Source organism: Macrobrachium rosenbergii, chromosome 29, assembly GCF_040412425.1.
Source record: "Macrobrachium rosenbergii isolate ZJJX-2024 chromosome 29, ASM4041242v1, whole genome shotgun sequence".
Lineage (NCBI taxonomy): Eukaryota > Metazoa > Arthropoda > Malacostraca > Decapoda > Palaemonidae > Macrobrachium > Macrobrachium rosenbergii.
In genome coordinates this window covers 21437331-21459330 of record NC_089769.1, presented here as the reverse complement: position 1 = coordinate 21459330, position 22000 = coordinate 21437331, and the positions used below count along the sequence as shown (strand labels likewise).

General features: G+C 37.2%; 1 protein-coding gene across 1 annotated transcript in view; it reads right to left on the bottom strand.

Moving 5' to 3' along the window:
• The window catches only part of CCDC151 (Coiled-coil domain containing protein 151), a 50991-nt gene that overhangs the window by 3989 nt on the left and 25002 nt on the right, over positions 1 to 22000 (bottom strand). The window contains exons 6-9 of the mRNA XM_067130714.1: positions 21678 to 21793; positions 16172 to 16343; positions 10882 to 11069; positions 1324 to 1468 (exon numbers count right to left, since the gene is read on the bottom strand). Of these exons, the coding sequence (XP_066986815.1) occupies positions 1324 to 1468; positions 10882 to 11069; positions 16172 to 16343; positions 21678 to 21793 (621 nt within the window). The remainder of the gene's footprint in view (positions 1 to 1323; positions 1469 to 10881; positions 11070 to 16171; positions 16344 to 21677; positions 21794 to 22000) is intronic.

The window sequence follows — 22000 nt, the reverse complement described above, 5'->3', positions numbered from 1 at the left end:
TTATTGATGCCTGAAATGTACAGTATTAGAACAAACATGGGAAGGGAGAGGAAGTGGAGAGACATATATTGTGGTAGATGCATATGTCCTAGATCCTCGCATTTACTTTTGGAACACAATGCTGTGAATCAGGGGTTAGAAGGCAATAAGGCAAAGTAGCTACAGCCTGCATGAAATGGAAAGAAAAAGCTAAACTACTGGTAAAGAAAATAGACTATTAGTAGAGAAAGCAAAGACACCTGAAGGGTTTGCAGAGGAAAGATGGATGTTGACAAAAAATGGAGACGTTTTGTAAAGGGTACGACTATAGAATGTCAAGTTTCATGGCCAGAGTTTGTGAGAAGATTGTATTGACTGAGAAAGTGGTGAAGGAATAAGGTGTCTAATGGCAGGATTATAGAGATGTTAAAGGTTGAAATGGTTTGGAAATATGAGGAAACTGGATAAGGAGTTATTCAGATAAGTAAATATGGGAGTACTGTACTGTAGTAGGAGGACAATCTGTAGGAGGACTTGGGAAAGCAGAAAAAATTGTATATATCAAGTTCAGGGATAAAGTACCCTGGTGAGTGGAGAGAGTTCATCTAATGCCCAGCTCTATAAATGTAAAACCTGACATAAAGCTTATGATGCTGATTTTACTTTTATAGAGTAATTTGCAGTAAAGTTGGAGGGGTGTGAACATTGTACAGAAATTAAAATAAACAAATGGGAATAATTACCCACTGCTTTCTTACCTATTTATGAATGTTTTCCATTTTAGTAGGAAAACCCTTGTTATAATTTGCTTGTCAAAGAAATGAGTGTATTGTCAGAATTTTTTAATGTTTTATTCAGGGACTTGTGAAAAGGCAGCTTGACATGAGGATTGGGCATGACAGAAGCAAAGCATATTCTTAAATTCTCATTCATGGAGTTCTGTGCAAGTACACAGAACATCTTAGAAGTTGAGTAAAGCTTTGAGAGTTGAGAAGATTTTTCCAAAGTCACTTTTGTAAGGATTTAAAATTTAAATATTCCAAGAGGTTAGTCATTCAAAGTATTGGACATTTAAATAGAAAGGACTCATGAAATAAATGATGTATTCATAATCAAAGTGATATTAACAATAGAGGAAACAAGTTCAAGAGTCAGTAATGAATGTTATACTTTAAGCCAGTTGACACTGTTCTTTGTTTTGCTTTTCTCCATTTCCATAAAAACTCTTCTGGTGTGTGGAAGCTTCCAAAGCAAGTTTAACTCTTAAACTTGTTCCAAATGAGTAGTGTATGCATATTATGAATGATGTTAAAAATTTTGGTCATATATTAATTATGAACTAACCTCTAATTTCTCTGCAATGTGCTCAAGACCTGCTCGAACACCTGCCAGTACTTTTAGTGTTCCATCCAGCCGAGTTGAGAGGTCTTCTCGCATAGCTGTTGCTTCTTTAGCCTTTCTACTCAGTTCCTCAACTACCACAACCATTCTGTAAAATTGATCAAGAAAGGGATTTTGACAACGGAAAAATCTATTTCTGGGGGAAGACCTGTGTCACCCAGTGAAATGGTTCCAATAGCACACATTTCTAGATATGAATATTGCTAAATATACCAGAGAAAAAGCTATCCATAATGCCAGGGTTACTACCCCTGGATCGATCACCACAATGGTGTTGGTATGCACTAAGGGGTCAGTGGTAGCCACTATCACAGGTGCTCTGCCCAACAGATCTCTCCGTTCTCAAAGCCCCCAACATGGGAGAGCCGTTCTACCTACTACCTTCAGCTCGCTGCCACTTACCACTCGCGCCCGCCATCTTCATCCCAAAATTAGCACCCTCCAAGCTTGGTATGCTATCCGGGTGGGAAAGGAAGTATAGGGATGGGTCACTGGGTGACACAGGTCTTCCCCCAGAAATAGATTTTTCCGTTGTCAAAATCCCTTTTCTGGGCTCGACCTGTGTCACCCAGTGAAATAGTAACAGAGAATCAGCCATACAATAGCTTGGTGGTACCATCTAAAGATTACCTTAATGGAGCTAAATAAAACTAAGAGAACAATACTGTGTTTTTAATAACCCCAAATTATAAAGTTCAAAATATAATTAAAAACTATAAGGCACATAGTCTAGAAATACCAAATGACCAACACGAAGATACTTAATGCTAAACAGATTATGTCTTAAAAACAGGATATCCATGTTACAGGCAGGAGTCAGGCTGTGAAGCAGACCTGACCTAAAAGGCTAGAAAGCAGGGCATGCAAGCGAGGCAGGTAGGCGAGAGAATATACCAATAGGTAATTTAATCAAGAATTACATTACAATAAGGATAAACAAGAGTTATATAAACTAGTCTTGAGCTGGACCAGGAGGAACAATACTTCCTGCAGCTACAGTGGAATATTTAAGAGCCTCTAGGGACTTAAGATAGTGGCGTTTAAATACTGTTGGTGATTTCCAGCCCATATACTTTTTAAGGTCATCAAAATTCATATTGTGAAAATAATTAGCTGAGGTGGCTACCGCCCGAATATCATGTACCCGAGGTACTGAATCCGGGTTAGCCTGTTTAATAAAATAAAGAATTTGTTGCCTGATGGCCTTTAAGGAAATGGTACCTCCATTTTCCCTAACAAAAAGAGGGCCTGAAGTTCTTTTAGAAGTTCTATTTAAATAAGTTTTTAAAGTGTTAACTGGACATAAAGATAGATCCTGTGGAAGGGGAATAATCTTCCAAGGAGACCATCTATTTTGTGGATCCTCATTCTTTGCTAGAAATCTGAGATCCGGAGACAACAGAACTTCTCCTGACGGGAAGAAATCAACATGATTCGGTTCTCTAGAAAGAGCAGATAGTTCAGAAATTCTGGCCCCTGAGGCTAGACTTACTAGAATAACGTCTTCCTGAACAGACTCGGGTATGTACATAATTCGTTATCAGTGTCTGATGCTAATTTAAGTACGTCATTTAAGAACCAGGAAACCGTGTGTGGACAGATTGCTGGTCTAAGACGTGCACATGCTTTAGGAATTAACGAAAAATATGAGTCTGTAAGGTTAATATTAAAGCCATGTAAAAATATTTTTCTTAAAGCAGATTTTGTTGTTGTAATACTACTAGTGGCCAGTCCTTTCTCAAATAATGATCTGAAGAAAGAGATAGCTAGATTCGTGGTCATTTTCTGAGCTTCAGATTCCCTTAGAAATAATGCTAACTTTTTAACTGCTGAGTCATGTTGTCTAAGTGTAGATTCCTCTTATCTGATTCTATGAACAGTGTATTAAGAGGGTCAATGTTAGCGTCTTTCTGAGCTGCAAACTTCATGAAGTCCATAAAGCTAGGGCACTCAGAATTTTGAGGAAGCTGACACAGTCCGAGTTTGCACTACTTGTGTCAATCTTGGATTGGGGATCTGTTTGTGCCGGAGCTTCAACTCCAGTAGAAGAGGAAACCAATTGCTCTTCGGCCAGTTGGGTGCCACAAGTGCTACTTGACCTTTGAATGATCTGAGTTTGTGTAAAACTTTCATCAATAGGTTTATTGGTGGAAACAGATAGATCCTTTGCCATCTGTTCCAGTCGATTGACATCGCATCTGTGGAATGAGCTAGAGGGTCTAGATAGGGAGCAACGTAACACGGAAGCTCGTGGTTGCTCTCTGTGGCAAACAGGTCTATCTGGAAACCCGGTACCTGAAGACAAATCCACTCGAACGATGTCTTGTCCAAGGACCATTCCGACTCCAGCGGAGTTGTCCTGGATAGTGAATCTGCAATGACATTTCGAACACCTGCCAGGTGGGTAGCTGACAGGTGCCAAAGATGTTTCCTTAAGTAAGTATACCTTAGTTTTACCAGACCACTGAGCTGATTAACAGCTCTCCTAGGGCTGGCCCAAAGGATTAGACTTATTTTACATGGCTAAGAACCATTTGGTTACTTAGCAACGGGACCTACAGCTTATTGTGAATCAACCACATTATAGCGAAAATGAATTTCTATCACCAGAAATAAATTCTCTAACTCTTCATCAGCCAGTTGAACTGCCCATCGAATGACAGTCTGAAGCTCTACCGAGTCGGCCAACAAAGGGCTAAGATGTTTCCTTGCCAGAGAGAAAATTGCAATCATTACCTGATTGATATGGCTCGACTTGGAGCCCCCTCTGTTTAGGCAATGTACAACTACTGCACTGTCCAGCACCAGTAGAATGTTGATATGGAACTGGTGGAATACTGTCGACCATGTTCCTTGAATTTTCTTGTGTTGGGAGTATCCTCCCCATCCGCTTAGGGAAGCATCCGTATGGATCACTAGCGATGGAGGGGGAAATTGAAGAGGCACTGACCTTGCCAAACTCTTGACTGTCGACCATGGTCGAAGCCTCTTCCTCAATACCGGCAGAATTAGAGACACCTTGTCTCTGTTTTTGCTGTTGGCTCGTTTCCGCCATACCCTGTTTATATCCTTCAGTCTGGCTTTTAGTAACAAGTCTGTTACTGAAGCAAACTGAAGAGAGCCTAGAACTCTTTCCTGGGTATGACGAGAGGCTCTTTTGTTCTTGAGGAACTGCCTAGTAGCTTTGGCTATTTCCCTCCTTTTGGCTGGCGGAAGTGACAGTTTGTGTGTGTTTAGGTCCCATTGATTCCCAACCACTGAAATTGAGCAGCCGGAACTAGACGGGATTTCTTCCTGTTTATTTGGAATCCCAAGTATTCCAGGAAGTTGATTACTGTGATTGTTGCTTTTCGACATTCCGTTGGATGCCCATATTATCCAATCGTCCAGGTATGCGGCCAGCGTAATCCCTTGAGCCCGTAGTTCTTGAACTACTGTCTCTGCCAGTTTGGCAAATATTCTGGGCGCTATGTTGAGCCCGAATGGCATGACTCTGAACGAGTATGCTTGTTTTCCTAGTCTGAACCCTAGGTAAGGAGAGAAATTTCTAATCGGGACGTGATAATATGCGTCTGAAAGATCTATAGAGGTGGTGACGTCCCCACGGGAAGTAGGGTCCGCACCTGCGAGATTGTAAGCATGCAAACTTGTCGCATTGAATGTATAAGTTGAGACGAGACAAGTCTAGAATTACTCTTTGCTTGTCTGAGTCTTTCTTTGGGACACTGAACAGACGGCCTTGAAATTTCAAGTGTCTGACTTTCTTTATTGCCTTCTTTTGCAGAAGGTCTTTTGCATAGTCCAGTAAGTCTTTGGATGGAGGTTGATGGAATCTGACTGGCAGAGGAGGCCCTCTGCTCCAGCTCCATCCCAGACCTTTGAAATTATGCTGTGGGCCCATGGACTGAAGGTCCAATGGTCCCGAAGAGATACAATCTCCCGCCTACCTGAGGAGGCTCATTGATTGGAAGAGGTCTTACTTCCTCTGCCTCCTCGAGCTCCTCTTCCACGCGAGAGATGTCTGGACGCTGCTCTACCTCTGTAGGCGGCTCTGGCTCTACTACCCCTCGCATGCCTATTGTATCCCCGAAACGCCCCTTGGTTTTCAAACGAGGCTTTGAAAGCTGGGGATGTCACGAAGGCTGGCGGAGCCGAAGCTTGCTGAGCCGGCTGCATTAGTACGTACTGCTGCTGAGGCTGTGCCTTGGATGTGGAAGGCTGTCCGATCTGTGAGACCGGTACCGCCTGAAGCACAGTCTGAGCCTGAGGCTTCCAATAGCTCTGGAATCTCCTGAACCTCTTCCTTTCCTTAGGTTGAGGTCCGGAGGTCTCAGAGGACTTCCTTTTGAAAGGAAGACCCCAGCAAGAGCGAAGACTCTGGTTCGCTCTGGTTGCCTCTGCCAGGACATTATTGACCTCATCCTCTGGGAAGAGGTTAGGTCCCCAGATAGAGCTCTTCATGAGTCTATTGGGCTCATGCCTGATGGTGGCGTCGGCAAAGATGTGCTTTTCGGCAGTTCTGCCTCGCAACCACAAAGTCATAAAGGTCCGATTGGAAGGATGCCAATAATAACTTTGTGAGGACCTGAAACAGAGGTTCGTCAGTATAGACTAATGCAGTTACCTCTGAGATGGTGACGGAATGAAGGGAGCGACTCAACCTGCATCTAGCCTCATACTCCGTCTTCAGCAGAGCATCCGGAATCCTGGGAAGTTGCTCGCTGAACAGGGTGGAGGCACACTCAGGATCGAGTTTCCCCACCGTGAACGTTGCCGGAGCTCCCAACCAACATTCCGAATCTCCGGGGAAGAGAAGGGAAGTAGGATCTGTCTCCCGGAGTTGAGGTATGGGTTTGCCATCTATCCCAGCCTGAAGGGTCAGCTCTGCAATCTTAGTAGTGCAGGGGGTCGGGATAGAGTCACCTGTGATAGTGGCTACCACTGACCCCTTAGTGCATACCGACACCATTGTGGTGATCGATCCAGGGGTAGTAACCCTGGCATTATGGATAGCTTTTTCTCTGGTATATTTAGCAATATTTATACCTAGAAATGTGTGCTATTGGAACCATTTCACTGGGTGACACAGGTCGAGCCCAGAAATAAATTATTTGTAATAAAAGCTGCAAAGGAATAATTGTTTCAACACAAACCTATTATTGTTTCCACATACTGCATACCCATTACTTTATGTGATCCATTATCTGTGGTAGCAGTTGTCTCCGAACATGCCCCAAAAGAAGGTCTCCCATTCCTTTTACTTATGGATGCAACCAGATCCCTGCACACCTTAGTGGTGAAAATGGTCATATTCCACAGTCCATTGTTTAAACATGTACAGCCTTGATTGATTTGTTCCTCCCAAACTCTATTTCTTATATTGTGCAGTCTTGCTGATTATGTGCCAGTAGTAATTTACTGTAATACAACTAGTCTTGTAATTCTTGCAAATGTGTTTGAATTATGATGAATAGCTCACATGAGCTAAGTCCCAAAATGTATGGAATGTAGAGTAACACCAACAGTTAAAAATTTTATACGTGAATATCCAAACTATAATTGACAACGAATGATCTAAGATTTATGCCTCTTATGCAGAGATCTCTTTACAGTGAACCCCCCGTATTCGCGGGGCATGCGTCCCACACCCCCCCCGCGAATGGGTCAAATCTGCGAATGCTTAAAACCCCTCTAAAAACACTTAGAACTGCCCATTTTGATAGCTTAAACATAGAAAAACCCTGTAAAAATGCTTATACCTGAATATTTTAATAGTTTTACCACAAAAAGTGCATTTATTCATGAAAATTATATGAAAATTCAGTAATTAGTGCATATTTCTCAGTGAAAAATACCGTGAATCGGCGAATTTTCCGCGAATGATGGCTAGATATGTCCCACAGAGAAACCCGCGAATGCGTGAGTCCGCGAACGTTGACAACGCGAATACGGGGGTTCACTGTAATGCTATTTATGGATTTTGCTATATATGAACCCAACCATTGGCAATAACTTCCAACTTACCAAGTTTAGGAGTTTATTAATTTTAAAACTCCCTGTATTATTTGATGATATATTGCAGGATTTTGTCTAAGCTAGAACCTCATAGCGTACCTTCAGGTCGATGTAAGATACTGTATAAGTGCTCTTTTTCTTTCTTGGTTGGCTTTGAACAGTGTTAATGACTAATGAGTGCTGACATAGTTGTTGCCCTCATGGCACACTGCTAGTCCACTGCTCAAATCTCCAAGTGGTGATGCACTGCGAATACTTCTTTCTCTCGATAGATTTTCAGCTAGTGTTGAGATTCTTAGTTTTGCATTGTTACTGTGTGGCTTTTGCATCACATCATTTTAGAGACTTCCACATATTCATAGTCATCCTATTTGGTTTGGACATGCACCACTAATTTTTTGCCTTTGGCAGGGGTTAGTATCATATAGACTTTGAGAAAAATGAATGACTGATTCCTCTTATAGCTGAGTCTCTGTCACATGCTGTTTGAAGATAACAGGAAAAGACTTTAAAGCTTTTTTATCATCATCCTGAAATTCATGTCAAGCCACAAAAGTCATTCAAGCAGCTCCACTTCTTAAAGCAAGTAGAATGTTTCAGCCCAGCATCTCAACTGCTTATGATTCCTGAAGGTATCTCAGCATGGCAGCAAGGGTTTCACTGCATTAATAATGGAAATCTTCCAGTAAATGAACCATGTATGATCTAGGGATTCCAGTTGGTTGTATAAAATTAGGATTAATCACACCTTTTGGAAATTAGGACACAACACAGAATCTCCTAGCATGGCAGCAAGGGTTTCACTGCATTAATAATGAAAAGCTCACCTTGTCAGTAAATCTTCCAGTAAATGAACCATGCATTGTAACATCTCTTGTTCTAGGGATTCCAGTTGGTTGTATAGCTTACAACCTGGCCATGTGCGGCATTTCATTAATCACACCTTTTGGACGGTCCCATCTACTTTTGTCCATTTTACATGAGAGATTTGACTCTTGAAGTCATTTAACTTGCATTCAGTTGGGTCTGTATCAATCCCAAAGGGGGAATGGGTGTCAGATTCATGAAATATTAACATATCTTCCAGACAAATTCTTTGGACATTAACTGATGCATCCATTGAGTGAGTAAGTGCTGCAGTCCTGAAATCTTTTGGGTACTATTCACCTTCATGCCAAAGTTGTGGGTCCACCACCCCCAGATAATGACATCTTCAGAGCAACAAGGTCTCCTTACCTAAAAGCAATTCAGGCTATGAGAAAGTAATGGGTTTGAGTCAAAACAACTTTTAAAACCGAAATTAATTTCTGCACATGGAAACCCATTTACCAGAAGTGCCTTCCTCCCTCCCCTCCTTGATACAACTGATACAGGTACAAAGAATGACCAAATTCACTACCAGTGGCATTCAGGAAACTGGAATTGCACTCAGACAAGTGAAAAGGGGGACTCATTATCTTCTCTGGAGTGACTAGAGGTTCCTAATAAACAGGATAGGCTATCATAAAGTATATGGGGTTTTGTTTTTTAAAGATTTATTTAAGTTTTTAGTTACTTGGCTTTTAGATTTCATTAAAATCAATTTCTCATAGTAATTCCCCTATACGACATGATCAATAATTTTCTGTATTATTTTCAGTCATTTCCTTTACCAGTGTATCGTCGTATGTTGATACAATAATTTAATTTTTAAATATTTTTTTTTAATATTTATTACATACTTTAAGCACAAGAATATTAAAATATGGTAGTACTAGATAGCTTATGTGATGGTTCTGATTCGAAATATTACTATTTCCTTTATTACATGTTCTTTATTATTGAGGAATACACTACACGTTGCACGTTTAATAAATTAAAGTTATGAAACTAAGAAATTTGCTTACAGTAATGTAGTTAAAAACTTGAGAGTTCTGAAAAGGACACTCCTTGGTGAAGCCAAGCAATGCGCTGTTTGGGCACTTATCTTCTAGACCTAATATAGGTTAAACATGCTCTTGGGTGTGTCGCTCTTTACACGGGCAACCGTCCTGCTAGATTGACCCTGAAGACTAGGTAATTATGGTGTTTTTGACCCAATTTAATCGATGCATATCTAAGATTTTGTATTTATTTGCAACATGAAATAACCCAACATTAGTGAACCTGATGGGTAGAACATAGGCTCGATTAAATCACGATGTCAGTGATTTTGTGGGAACTTAACGTAACTTTCATACCTTGACTCCAGCCCCCATGTGCTCCAGAATTCATCATTTGTTCTTTGTTCAATTAGTTCTCAATTGTTCCAGACTATGTTCTTGATTCAATTCATATGCTAGCAAACTTGACATAGGCTATCAGCAGCTGAAGCCTACATTACTGTATATAAGCATTTAAAAGTCCTGTTCTCTTGCTTTTATGATGTATGTATATATTGTATGTAAATTTTTATTCATTTTGTATAGCTACCATAAATATCATGACCAATACTATAGTATTGTAGGAAGGTACAGCTTTTACCCTGAAGAGTACACAGTGGTATTGGATATGTTAGTGGCAGCAAATTATGTTATAGATTGTAATAAAATTTTAATTATATTAACCACTTTATTGTATATATCAAAATTTATATGTTTTATTTTTGTTGCAAAATGAAAGCTCTTATAAGAAATTTATATATACACACATGCACATCTTGTACATTTGTGTTGTCTTTCATTGTCTCAGCTTGTACGCTTTTCATTTTATACTTCTAATGATAACTATAAAAAACTTTTTAAACTACGAACTGGCCCAAAGTCCAGGTGTACACATCTTGCATGGCTTATATGTTTTGATGCATATAAGTTTTTGTTCCTATTTTTGTTTTTTGTAACTGTTATGTTATCTTCACTTTACTTGAGTAAAATGATTAACATTAATTCCTTATTTTTCATTTAGCTATTCTTTTTCTACATAGTACTATGTACTCACTGTACTTTGCATGACATTTCTGTAGTTTTCACAGACTTGAAATTGGTTGCTTAACCCTGTAATTTTCACTGATCTCTTCCTTGTATTCCTTTTTAACACACGCATACATACAGTAAACCCCCTTTATTCGTGTTCTCACGATTCGCAGACTCACGTATACGTGGATTTCTCTGTGGAACATATCTACCCATTACTCGCGGAAAATTTGCCCATTCGCAGTATTTTTCACTGAGAAATATTCACTAGTTACTGTATTTTCATGTAATTTTCATGACTAAATGCACTTTTTGTGATAAAACTATTAAAATACTCGGGTATAAGCACTTTTAGAGGGTTTTTATTGTGTTTAAACTATCAAAATAAGCAGTTCTAAGTGTTTTTAGAGGGGTTTTAAGTATTCACGGATTCTAGCTATTTGCGGGGGTGCGGTACGCATCCCCCGCAAATACGGGGGTTTACTGTGTATACATGTGTGTGTGTATACTGTATGTAATACCCCCACATCTCTCTCTCTCTCTCTCTCTCTTTTACCTGGCAGCATCTTCAGTTGCTTCGTATTTAACTCGATGTAGCTCCTCGTGCAATTGGTCTTTCTCCTGTTTCAGTCTTGTTACCTCTTCAAGAGTGACAGAACGCAGTTGGCGTAAGTGTTCACGAGTATTTCCTTGCGATGTGAGCCTGTCTAGGACTTCCTCCACGCTGGTTACTCCTAGAACCTCCTGATGAGAGACAAGACTATGTAAAGAATGACAACTGACCTTAGGTAAGCCGTAGGCTTAAGTTTTGTAAATTTCTTTGCTTTATAAAGAATATGGTAGTGCAAGTCTCTCTCTCTCTCTCTCTCTCTCTCTCTCTCTCTCTCTCTCTCTCTCTCTCTCTCTCTCTCTCTCACCATTCCAGTGGAAGGTCACAAATAGATTAGAAGCAATAGAGGTAAGAGCAAACAAACTAATTCCATCAATCAGACACCTTGGATATCGAAGAAGGGTAGAATGCCTCAATTTTCTAAGAAATATTATTTAAAAGGTCACTTATTAGAAGTATTTTACTTATTAGAAGTATTTTAGAAATTTTAAAATTGAGATAGAATAGCCAACATAAATCCATTTATCTTGAGTACACTAGTCACCAAACTACATACAGCGGAAGGAAACTGGAGCTAAAAATTAATTGACACAATTGAGATTTATTTGTTTTTATATAATAACTTTCTCTCTCTCTCTCTCTCTCTCTCTCTCTCTCTCTCTCTCTCTCTCTCTCTCTCTCTCTCTCTCTCTCTCTCTCTCTCTCTCTCTCTCTCATTGATTAAAATGCTTTGCCAGTAAAACGGCAAGAAAATTAACAGAGGAATAATTGTAGAAATCTTACGCTGGAGCCATGCTAGTTATTACACCTTCAGTAAATTCATAGGCTTGATTGAAAAAAGTGCTTTAATCCAAAGAAGGTAGATGTGGGAGGTATTTGTAGGTAAATATCAATACAGTATTTGAGGAAAGATAGAATTCATACCTTAGAGTAAGGCAGGCCACAGAAAGTAATATGAAATATGAGTTAAGAATGTGAAAGGTTAGTGAGCTCTGACATGAACATTGTTGAGGTCTCTAGATGACCTGCCATCTCTTCAAGTCAAAGAGACTTTTGAAAATAGGAACATCGAAAACTCATTCATTAGTTTCCCAAAGGAAATGTGACGAAGACTCAAATGGTAAAGAACAACATAAAAAAATCCCCACAAGTATTAGTTTTCAATGTTCAATCTGTTAAAAATGAAATTACTTTTTTTAGAGACTTGTTAGGTTGCACTATTGCTGAAAAGTTTGAGGGGAAATTTGATCTATCATAAATGGTCAAGAAAGAAAACTTAGGAAAAGAGGGAGGACATGTATTGCTTTATGTTAGGGAATACTTGAATCCATTTGGAAATGGAAAGCGACAGTAGCCTATTGTTTTTGGATTTCCTAATGCATAGGAGTAATAATGGGTTTAATTTCAGTATAGTGTATAGTAAAAGCCTACTTATATTTCTGCCTATGTACATTTCTGTTCTGGCTAAAGCAATAATCACTTTTCACATCCATGTTTTCAAGAGTGTTATGCATGTGAAGTCGTGAATATGTTGATGGTAAAGTTGTAAGTAGGAATACAGACAAGAAATTAAAATATTCAGGTACTGTATTAGACAATGCATTAAGAATGGCAAAACTAGACTTTCCAAGATAATAACAGCAGTTAAATATAAAATAAAAAAACTTACTTGTACTACCATATATTAAGATATTACATATCTCCTTGAGAACATTTAAAGTTAATGTAGTATTTAAGAATGGTAATACAATGAAAAGTACTGATAAAAAACTTTCTCAGCAGTACTAAAGGATTTGTATATCAAGTCCTGTGTAAGTGATGAGACAGTTCTGTATTAGCCAAGTGGGTAATCATTGACGGAAAAAAGAGAATACAACAGCTTTAAAAATACAGAAGATATATATAGGAGGAAAGTGCATCATTTTTGCTTGGGAAAACAATTGTACTGTCAGTTTGATGGGTGACAAAAAGCTAAGTTTTATTCTAGTATGTTGAAAGGAAATATAATTAAACCCGGTTTTAAAATAAATCTATTGTTAGAGTATGAATATCAGCCTGGAAATGGATAAACTTGATCCATTAATTCAGTGGAAATACGTAAATGTGTGTATTTTAAAGAAGGTAGTGTGTTGTAGCTTAATAGGAAACGTTTGAGCCCACCTGCATGGAAAAATAAGATTTGTTAATGGTGCAATGACCTTATCCACAAAGGTCTCAGTTCATTTCCCGTGAGGTGTGAGTGTTCTTTTCAGCCCTCTGTTTGTTTGTACTGTCACTGTAGCTTTTTTCTCAGTGACATATGGTCAGCTTTATTCATCCTTTTAATGAAATTATTGCAAGTATTATAGACACTGTTGTAGCTGATTTTATTCATTACTCTGTTAATGTTTACAGTACTCTGTTACTGTTGTTATGTATCTATTTATTAGTGTTGCTTCTAATTTTATGTTGTTCATTTTAATTCTTCTGGAAGACATTGAGCAGAGTCCTGTGCCTACTACTAATTACTGTAAGAAAAATTGCAGAGTACTTTACTCAAATATTCGAGGCTTCAGGTAAAATGTTATTGATCTCTAGACTTGTGCCTGTAACTACGATTTGATGTTTTTTAACTGAGACTCTTGCAAGTAGTAAAAAGTGAAAGGGCTTGATGGCTCTGATTTTATTTAATGCCATGCCATCCAACATGAATAGGGTATGACTGTATATGCTATGTTTATCATCAGAAAAACTTGGCTTGTAGTTGCCATGAAGTTCTTTGTTTTAATATTTTTAGTAAGTCCTACAGTGTTTATGTATTTTCTGTTTACCGCAATCCAAATATTGACAGCTCTGTATATGACTGTCTCTTAGAAAGGATTAGTATGGCTCAATCACAGGATTCAAAAGCTTCTTTCGTTACTTGTGGAGACTGCAATCCAAAGCACAATGAGTGGCTCAGTTCAAATTCCACAGATCAGCATGGCCGGTCTGCTCTTGAGTTCTGTGTATCCTCTGATTTTGTCCAGCTATTGAGGGACCCACACATATTTCTGGTAATTTATTAGACCTCATGTCCACAGATGTTCTAGTTATCGTCAAGTCCAAGATCTGCGACTATATAGGTGCGTCTAACCATTGTACCATTGAGATGGACATATTTGTCAATTAGTATATTCCTAATGCTACCATTGGAAAAACGATCTGGCTGAAACCTAGAGTGAATAGGGATCGCATTATTGAAGCTTGTCAGGCACTTAATATTTCAGATGCTACATGGGATCCAGATCTCAAGAAGTTCAATGAAATGCTGATAAATATTTTATTAAGGTATTTCCCTAGAAAGGTTATCAAGATTTGGACAAATAATCAGCCATAGTTTGATGATACAGATTAGTTTACCATAATGAACAGACCAAATTCAACACATGAGAAGAAATTGTTCACATGAAAATTAGACCATTTTAGTCGAGTCTTGCCGTGCTGTGAATAGAATTTACCACATATCTGAGATTAGAGAAATTACAATAATTCCTTAAAGAGAAAACTTGAAGGAGTTACTCAGCCTCATCTGTGCTGAACCAAACTGGCATCATTTACCTTTGGGTTAGGCTCGTCTTTTGTTCCACCACTGCTAACAGATTGTGGCTGATTGGTTACTGGCGCTAAGGAAAAGGCTGAATTGTTTCATTGAGCTTTTGAAGCTAAGCAATCAGCTGAGGATGTCCTTCTCCCCGATACTTGTCATCCCGAACCTATTCTTACAAAATTTGCATTTCGCTCCAGTGATGTTAAGAAAATTCTTGAAAATCTTGATAACTGGTGTGGAGAAGATCCTGATGGTTTCTTCCCTGTGGTTTTTAAAAAAATGTTTCTAATATGTAGTCGCCCAAGATTAATAGGTTCTATAGATTTTGATGTCGATGTAGTATCTTTGCAGATGAGTGCAAGCTCAGTAATTCAGTGCCTGTTCCAAAGAATCATATCTGCAGACTGCAATACTACAGGCCAGTTTCCAGTCTCCTTGTGTGCTCCAAAGTTACAGAAAAACTTATTTGTAAGCCACTATAAAGATATGTGGAACCCAAAGGATTGTTAGCTGATAGTCAATATGCAAATACAAAGCAGTTAGGCACCTGCAATACTCTTTAGATTTGACATGCCATTTGCAAGAGAACCTTGATAAGGGTTTTGAGGGCAGAGTAATTCAAATTGAATTTATTGCTGCTTTCAATTTAGTAAATCACAAGGCACTTATCTATAAACTTTATAATCTTGGAGTGGGTAGATATGTTTTAGGATTACTTCAAGATTTCCTTACAGGTAGACAGCAAAAAGTTGCTGTTGATGGGATCTTTAGCCAACAAAGACCTATTGTTTCTGGAGTTACACAGGAAAGTGTTCTTGTTTCACTGTTATTTTTAGTGTATTCAAGTGGTATGGTTGTTGGCCTGGAAAGCAAGATTGTTCAGTATGCCGATGATGTAACAGTAAAGGCTTTACTTATCCTTCCTTTACTAGAATACTTTTCTCCAGTGTGGAATTCTGCTTCTGCCAGAGATTTATCTCTTTTAGATAGAGTTGTTCATGGTGATAGTTTGTTTCCTAACTTTAGCAATTATGACTGCACTCTGTAGCGGTATATACACTTACAAAGGAGTGACTACAGAATGCAAAGATTAAATGACTGGAATACAGTGGGAAGATCATATTACCAATAAGGGAGTTGTGGAGGGGTGTGTTGCTCACAGATGGGAAAATAGACAAGGCTAAGAGTGCTTGGACAAGTGATAAGAAGGGATGAAAAGTAATTATATTTCCGGTACTCAAAAAATTAGTAGATATGCAAATAGATGGACAACAACTAGTAGGGAAGCTGAATAAAGGATAGAGATAGAGACCTTAACCAAACATTGAGGAAGAAAGTGCACAAAACAGAAGGCTGGACTGAATTCATTCTAGGTCTAACTCTGTAAAGGTAAAATATGATATTAAGCTTTTAATAATGATTGTGAGAAATAAGGGTAATTACATGGAATCACCTGAAAGCATCTCTACACATACAACTTATCAAAGTTGACTGTAGTTTTTTAAAATTTAGCCACTTGCTGACATATTGCAGTGATTTATTATTTGCTGAACTTTAGTATTTTTAACTCTCTATCTATTAATCTTTTTGGTTGTATGCATACAAACGTGAGGCTTCAATTTACAGTCATTGAAGCAGAATTTCCATGATTATGGTCAGTTAACTTGCCTTAAGTTTAGCAAAGACCAGTTGGAATTTCTCCAGTTCTCCCTCAATATCTTGGATGCTGCAAGCTGTTAATGGTGTAGGAGAGTCCCTTCTGGTGGGTGACCGCAGCAGGGACAAACGACGGTCTGCTGCCATGCCAAGGTCTTGCTGACGTCGTTCCTCTGCCCTCCGTCTGGAATAATAAAATCATCATTATTTTCCTGTAATAAAATTCCAAACTTGGATACTTCTGACAACATGACCTATGGGTTAACCGATAAGTCTTAGTTAGCATTGGTTAAACATTATTTTTTTGTGTAAATGTAAGATATTTTGTTTTGAAATAAATTACTTTCAAATAGGGTTCTTGTAAAGAAGTATTGAATTTAAAAAGCAATATATTTTAACAAATAATTTACCAGTTGATCCATCAACAATATTATTATCAGTCATTTCATATTTTAAAAAAGTTTTTCCCACAACTAATGAACAATCAACAGAATCATTATATAGTTTGCCTGTAAATCATCCCCAGCCAATCTTCAAGAGAAGATGTGGCCAAGATAAAAAATGATTTTTTATAAACTGAATAAATTGACTGAGTATAAAGATGGGTTCAGCAGTGTCCTTGGTGACAGGTCTTACTTGCCACAAAGATAATAAGAGTCCTGCTTGTGGAACCAAGATCATAGAGTCATGGCCTGCAGAACGATGCAAACTCTTGGAATAAAGATAAATGGCACCCAGAAATTCTGAAAACTAACAGGGGATCATGAATTGGACCAGGCCCTTGTTAGTAAGGTTGTGGTGTGTACCTTTAGGGCTGGACAAACAGAGATGCAGCACTTACCAAACCACCAACACATAGCCACTTTTAACCCAGATTACTGTGTCAAGAAGGGAAAGAATAGGAACTAAGGGGATGAAGAAGATGAGTCACCTCAACATCCTCCCTCTCAAAGACTGTTAAATTTTGGCTTACCATTACTACAGGGCCAATGAACAACATATCAAGAGACTTGTGTTGAAACATAGATGAAATTTAGCAATGGTTGTAGGTGATTTCCAAGAAGTTGCATTTAAAATGGAGTTGTACATGAGAATTTCTCTTAAAAACCAAGGGAATTGGCACAGCCCCAATATCATGGCTCCTAACTGTAATTTGAGATGCTTGGTTCTGAGCAGCAGTAGAGTAAGCCCTTAAGATAACTTACCTAAGCCAGAATGAAATAATGGTCTTGCATACTTCCCTCTTAACCACACTAGGGATTAGAAACAGACTAGAACCCTGCTTTTTGAAAGCGTTGATCTTTCTGTGGTACTTTCTGGCAGTTCTGATGGGACACAAAAGGTCTTCATCATTCCTGGCCTTTACTGCCAAGCATAAAATAAAAAAAATGACAGAGAGGCTTGGGGTTGGTACTAAGTGTCTCAATTACTATTATCATTATTATTATTCAGAAGATGAAACCTATTCATATGGAACAAGCCCACAGGGGCCATTGACTTGAAATTCAAGCTTTCAAAGAATATGGTGTTCATTGGGAAGAGGTAAGAAGAGGTAAAGTGACATACATAAAGAAGAGATCCCACTTATTAAAAAAGAAAAAATAAATTAATAAATTAAAAAACAGATAATAATGTATCAAAATGCAAGGAGAATAGTTTTAGGGTAGTAATGCATTGCATCTTCACTCGAACTTCTGAAGTTCCGATTGCACAGTTCAACGGTGTGAGGAATAAAGGACCTCTGGAACTCAGAAGTTCGACAGTGAGGCACATTTACTGCGTATTGGTGTTGCTGTTCAGCGAATCTGGTTGCTCTCGGAAGGTAAAGGGGACCAGGGATAAACTGTGAATGTGAAATGGTAAAATCAGGTAAACCCATCACTCAGCCAGTTTTTAGCATGGGTTGTCCGACTAGATAGAGAATGGATCTCACTTATAAATCAGACAGAAGGAGAGTTGTAAAACTGTCCTCACTGCCAAGTTCCCAAACGAAGCTTGATCTAGAGGTTCTTATGTAGAGCTGAATAGGTATTTTGAGATCAAGGTAAGGTCCCAGCAAGTTGGGTTGACAGATCTTGGGGGATGATGGCTGTCACCGACAACTTTATGTGGCATACAAAGTGAGAAGTTCATTGCCCATGGGGTAGAAGTTTGGAGTAGATAAGAGCCTCCTTTACTACAAAAACTATGAAAGACATGTCACTTAGACTAGTGCAGTTTGACAGTTAATTTCATTTCTGAGTTTCCTCCCCAACAAGCAACTCTTAAATTTTATCAGACAATGCCTTTCCCTGATCTAGTGGAGGTTCTGTCAAGCACAGAACTATCAGATGCACTATTCAAGAGGTGTCTGATTGGTCTCTATTTATTCATCAAAAAGAGAAACACCTCCATCACTATCCCCAGAAACTAAAAACTTCCAAAATATATCGGTTAGTTATGATGCCATTTCAATCAACAATGTTGATGAAATTAATTGATATCCACTCAGGTGGTAAAGGGACATCGAATTGCTTAAAGTATTATGAAGTTGAAGTTGAGATTTATCAGGCTCCTGTGCATGTTTGCAAGAAATGTAACAGAGGAAGGGCAACGGTAGCAAGTCCAATGCCTCAAGGCCACAACTGATGAAATGATATCCAGCAATCATCATAGATAATAAAAACATAATGGGAAGGCATTCATTAAAATTCATATATATATATATATATATATATATATATATATATATATATATATATATATATATATATATATATATATATATATATATATACATACATACATACATACATACATACATACATACATACATATATAGTATGTCTGTGAGTGTGTGCATAGTAGTGAAGGTTGTGTATGCATCTAACATATAAATTCTAAACTGCTATCTGGTCCTAAACCAAGGTGTACATGTATCTTTCATTAATAGTAAGTTTTTGTTTGCAATCCCAGGAATCTGGATCTTTTTATCTGATCTAAACCTTTTTGTAATTACAGGCAGTCCCCGAGTTAAGGCAGTCTCTACGTAAGTCAATCCAATCTTACGATGTTTTTCAAAAATATCCATAAAAAATTTGTCTCCAACTTAAGGCAAAAATCTGAAGTTTCTGAGCTCCCTCATGTAAATAAGTAAGTGTCGCCATCCTTTTTTTATTTTTCATTTTTATAAGTCTTATAAAGTTAAGATCCAACTAAAGTCGGATTCTGTTTAAATCTCGCCTCAGGAATGGATCCCTGCCTTAACTCGGTGACTGACTGTATATATATATATATTTATATATATATATATATATATATATATATATATATATATATATATATATATATATATATATATATATATATATATATATATATATATATTATTGTATGTATAGATATATATATATATATTTATATATATATATATATATATATATATATATATATATATATATATATATATATATATATATATATATTATATATGTGTATAGATATATATATATATATTTATATATATATATATATATATATATATATATATATATATATATATATATATATATATATATATATATATAATATATATATAATAATATACATATAATATATATGTAGAATCTACTGGTCACTTTTACCAGACACATATGTAATTCTAATAGCCACAATGCTCTCTTAACTTCTCGAATTCTTCACGCTTTTTTGGATATACTTGTAACTACAAAGCCGAAATATCTAAACGGAAGAAATTGAAGAGACTGTGATGGCCGGTCGCGGCAAGCGAACCCACGTTACCATAATCACATGGAGGTTGCGTTGCCGACCTGACCACGAGAAGGATAAAAGTCTATTACCTCTCGCACATACATATACCTGTCGTTTTCAGATATATTTATTAGAGCTGGAATAGACCCACCCTCACCATTGAAGCCAAGTGGGCAATCGTTTTTATTGCATTTTAGGCTGAAATATATATGTAGAATCTACTGGTCACTTTTACTAGACACATATGTAATTCTAATAGCCACAATGCCCCTATATATATATATTTCAGCCTAAAGAGCAATAAAAACGATTGCCCACTTGGCTTATATATATATATATATATATATATATATATATATATATATATATATATATATATATATATATATATATATATATATATATCTCAGTAATTGGGCGGCTACTTGGAAATCTTAGCTTAATGATAAATAATATTGCCAAGACCAGGAAGAACATTCTTTATTGTACGAGCTTTCGAGGTATAAAACCTCATCATCAGGCTGAAAAAACCGACAAGGATGAGAATCAATAAAATTACAATAAAATGAATTGTCATAATAAATCTCAGCAAAAATACTAACGAAATATATAAAATGAACAAGTAAATACAAACTAAAAGGGTGAGACGTAAAGTAACGAAAAATTAAAAACACAAACATAAAAATATGAAAATAAAACTAAGGTGAAATGTAAACAAACTACCACTCACAAAGTAAAATATTTAACGACCTAATTGAGTACCTACTATGAAATTACACGATAGCTAGTTGAATACCAGACGAGTTGTTGTTCAATTCCGGCTTCAAAGACTATGAAATTACACGATAGCTAGTTGAATACCAGACGAGTTGTTGTTCAGTTCGGCTTCTTTTTGAAGCCGGAATTGAACAACAACTCGTCTGGTATTCAACTAGCTATCGTGTAATTTCATAGTAGGTACTCAGTTAGGTCGTTAAATATTTTACTTTGTGAGTGGTAGTTTGTTTACATTTCACCTTAGTTTTATTTTCATATTTTTATGTTTGTGTTTTTAATTTTTCGTTATTTTACGTCTCACCCTTTTAGTTTTTATTTACTTGTTCATTTTATATATTTCGTTAGTATTTTTGCTGAAGATTTATTATGACAGTTCATTTTATTGTAATTTTATTGATTCTCATCCTTGTCGGTTTTTTCAGCCTGATGATGAGGTTTTATACCTCGAAAGCTCGTACAATAAAGAGTGTTCTTCCTGGTCTTGGCAATATTATTTATCATTAAACTATATATATATATATATATATATATATATATATATATATATATATATATATATATATATATATATATATATACTCAGTGTGCAGGTATCTGTAACCACTCTTCCAACTTGAAAATCCCTAGCATTCATTTTAACATCATTTGTACACTGTGCTAATACTGTACTGCCTGTTTTTTACGGAACCCCTCTCACATGCCGCTATATACGCAAATATTAAATAACTTTTATGTGTGATATATACATACTGTAAACTATAATTACATGAGAGTTTTCTTGCATGAGAGGGTTATGCATTTTACGGTTAGTGAATAGCCTTGGATCGATTTTCACTTTCCCGATCTTTAAAAATTGAATATTGCCATTTACTTTTCCCCATATTGTCATTTACTTTTGTAAGCCATCTGACAAGCTTTCAGCTCCCTGTATAAAGCATGTGGGGTCATCATGCAGCTACTTTATAAACTACAGTGTTGTATTGGTCCTCACCTGTATTCATACAGCCTCTTTTCTCTTTCCCTCTTCGTCTCGTAGGCGCTTTCTTCTTCCTCGTGAAGGCGGGCTCGTAAAGAATCTCTCGTTCGCTCAGCATTTTTCCGGCTGTCCTGTTGTGTAGTTTAACAAGGCTTAATACGATGGAAAAGGGAACAGTTCTGCTCATTACATTTAATCTAAAGTTTTATTTATCTTTATTTTTTTATTGCCTCTCTGGTGGGATTTAATGGTTCCAGCAATAAATAATGAAAAAACTCCAAGTCATCTAGAAATTGTTTCATTACCATAGCAAGACTATCTCCATAGACTAGGAATGT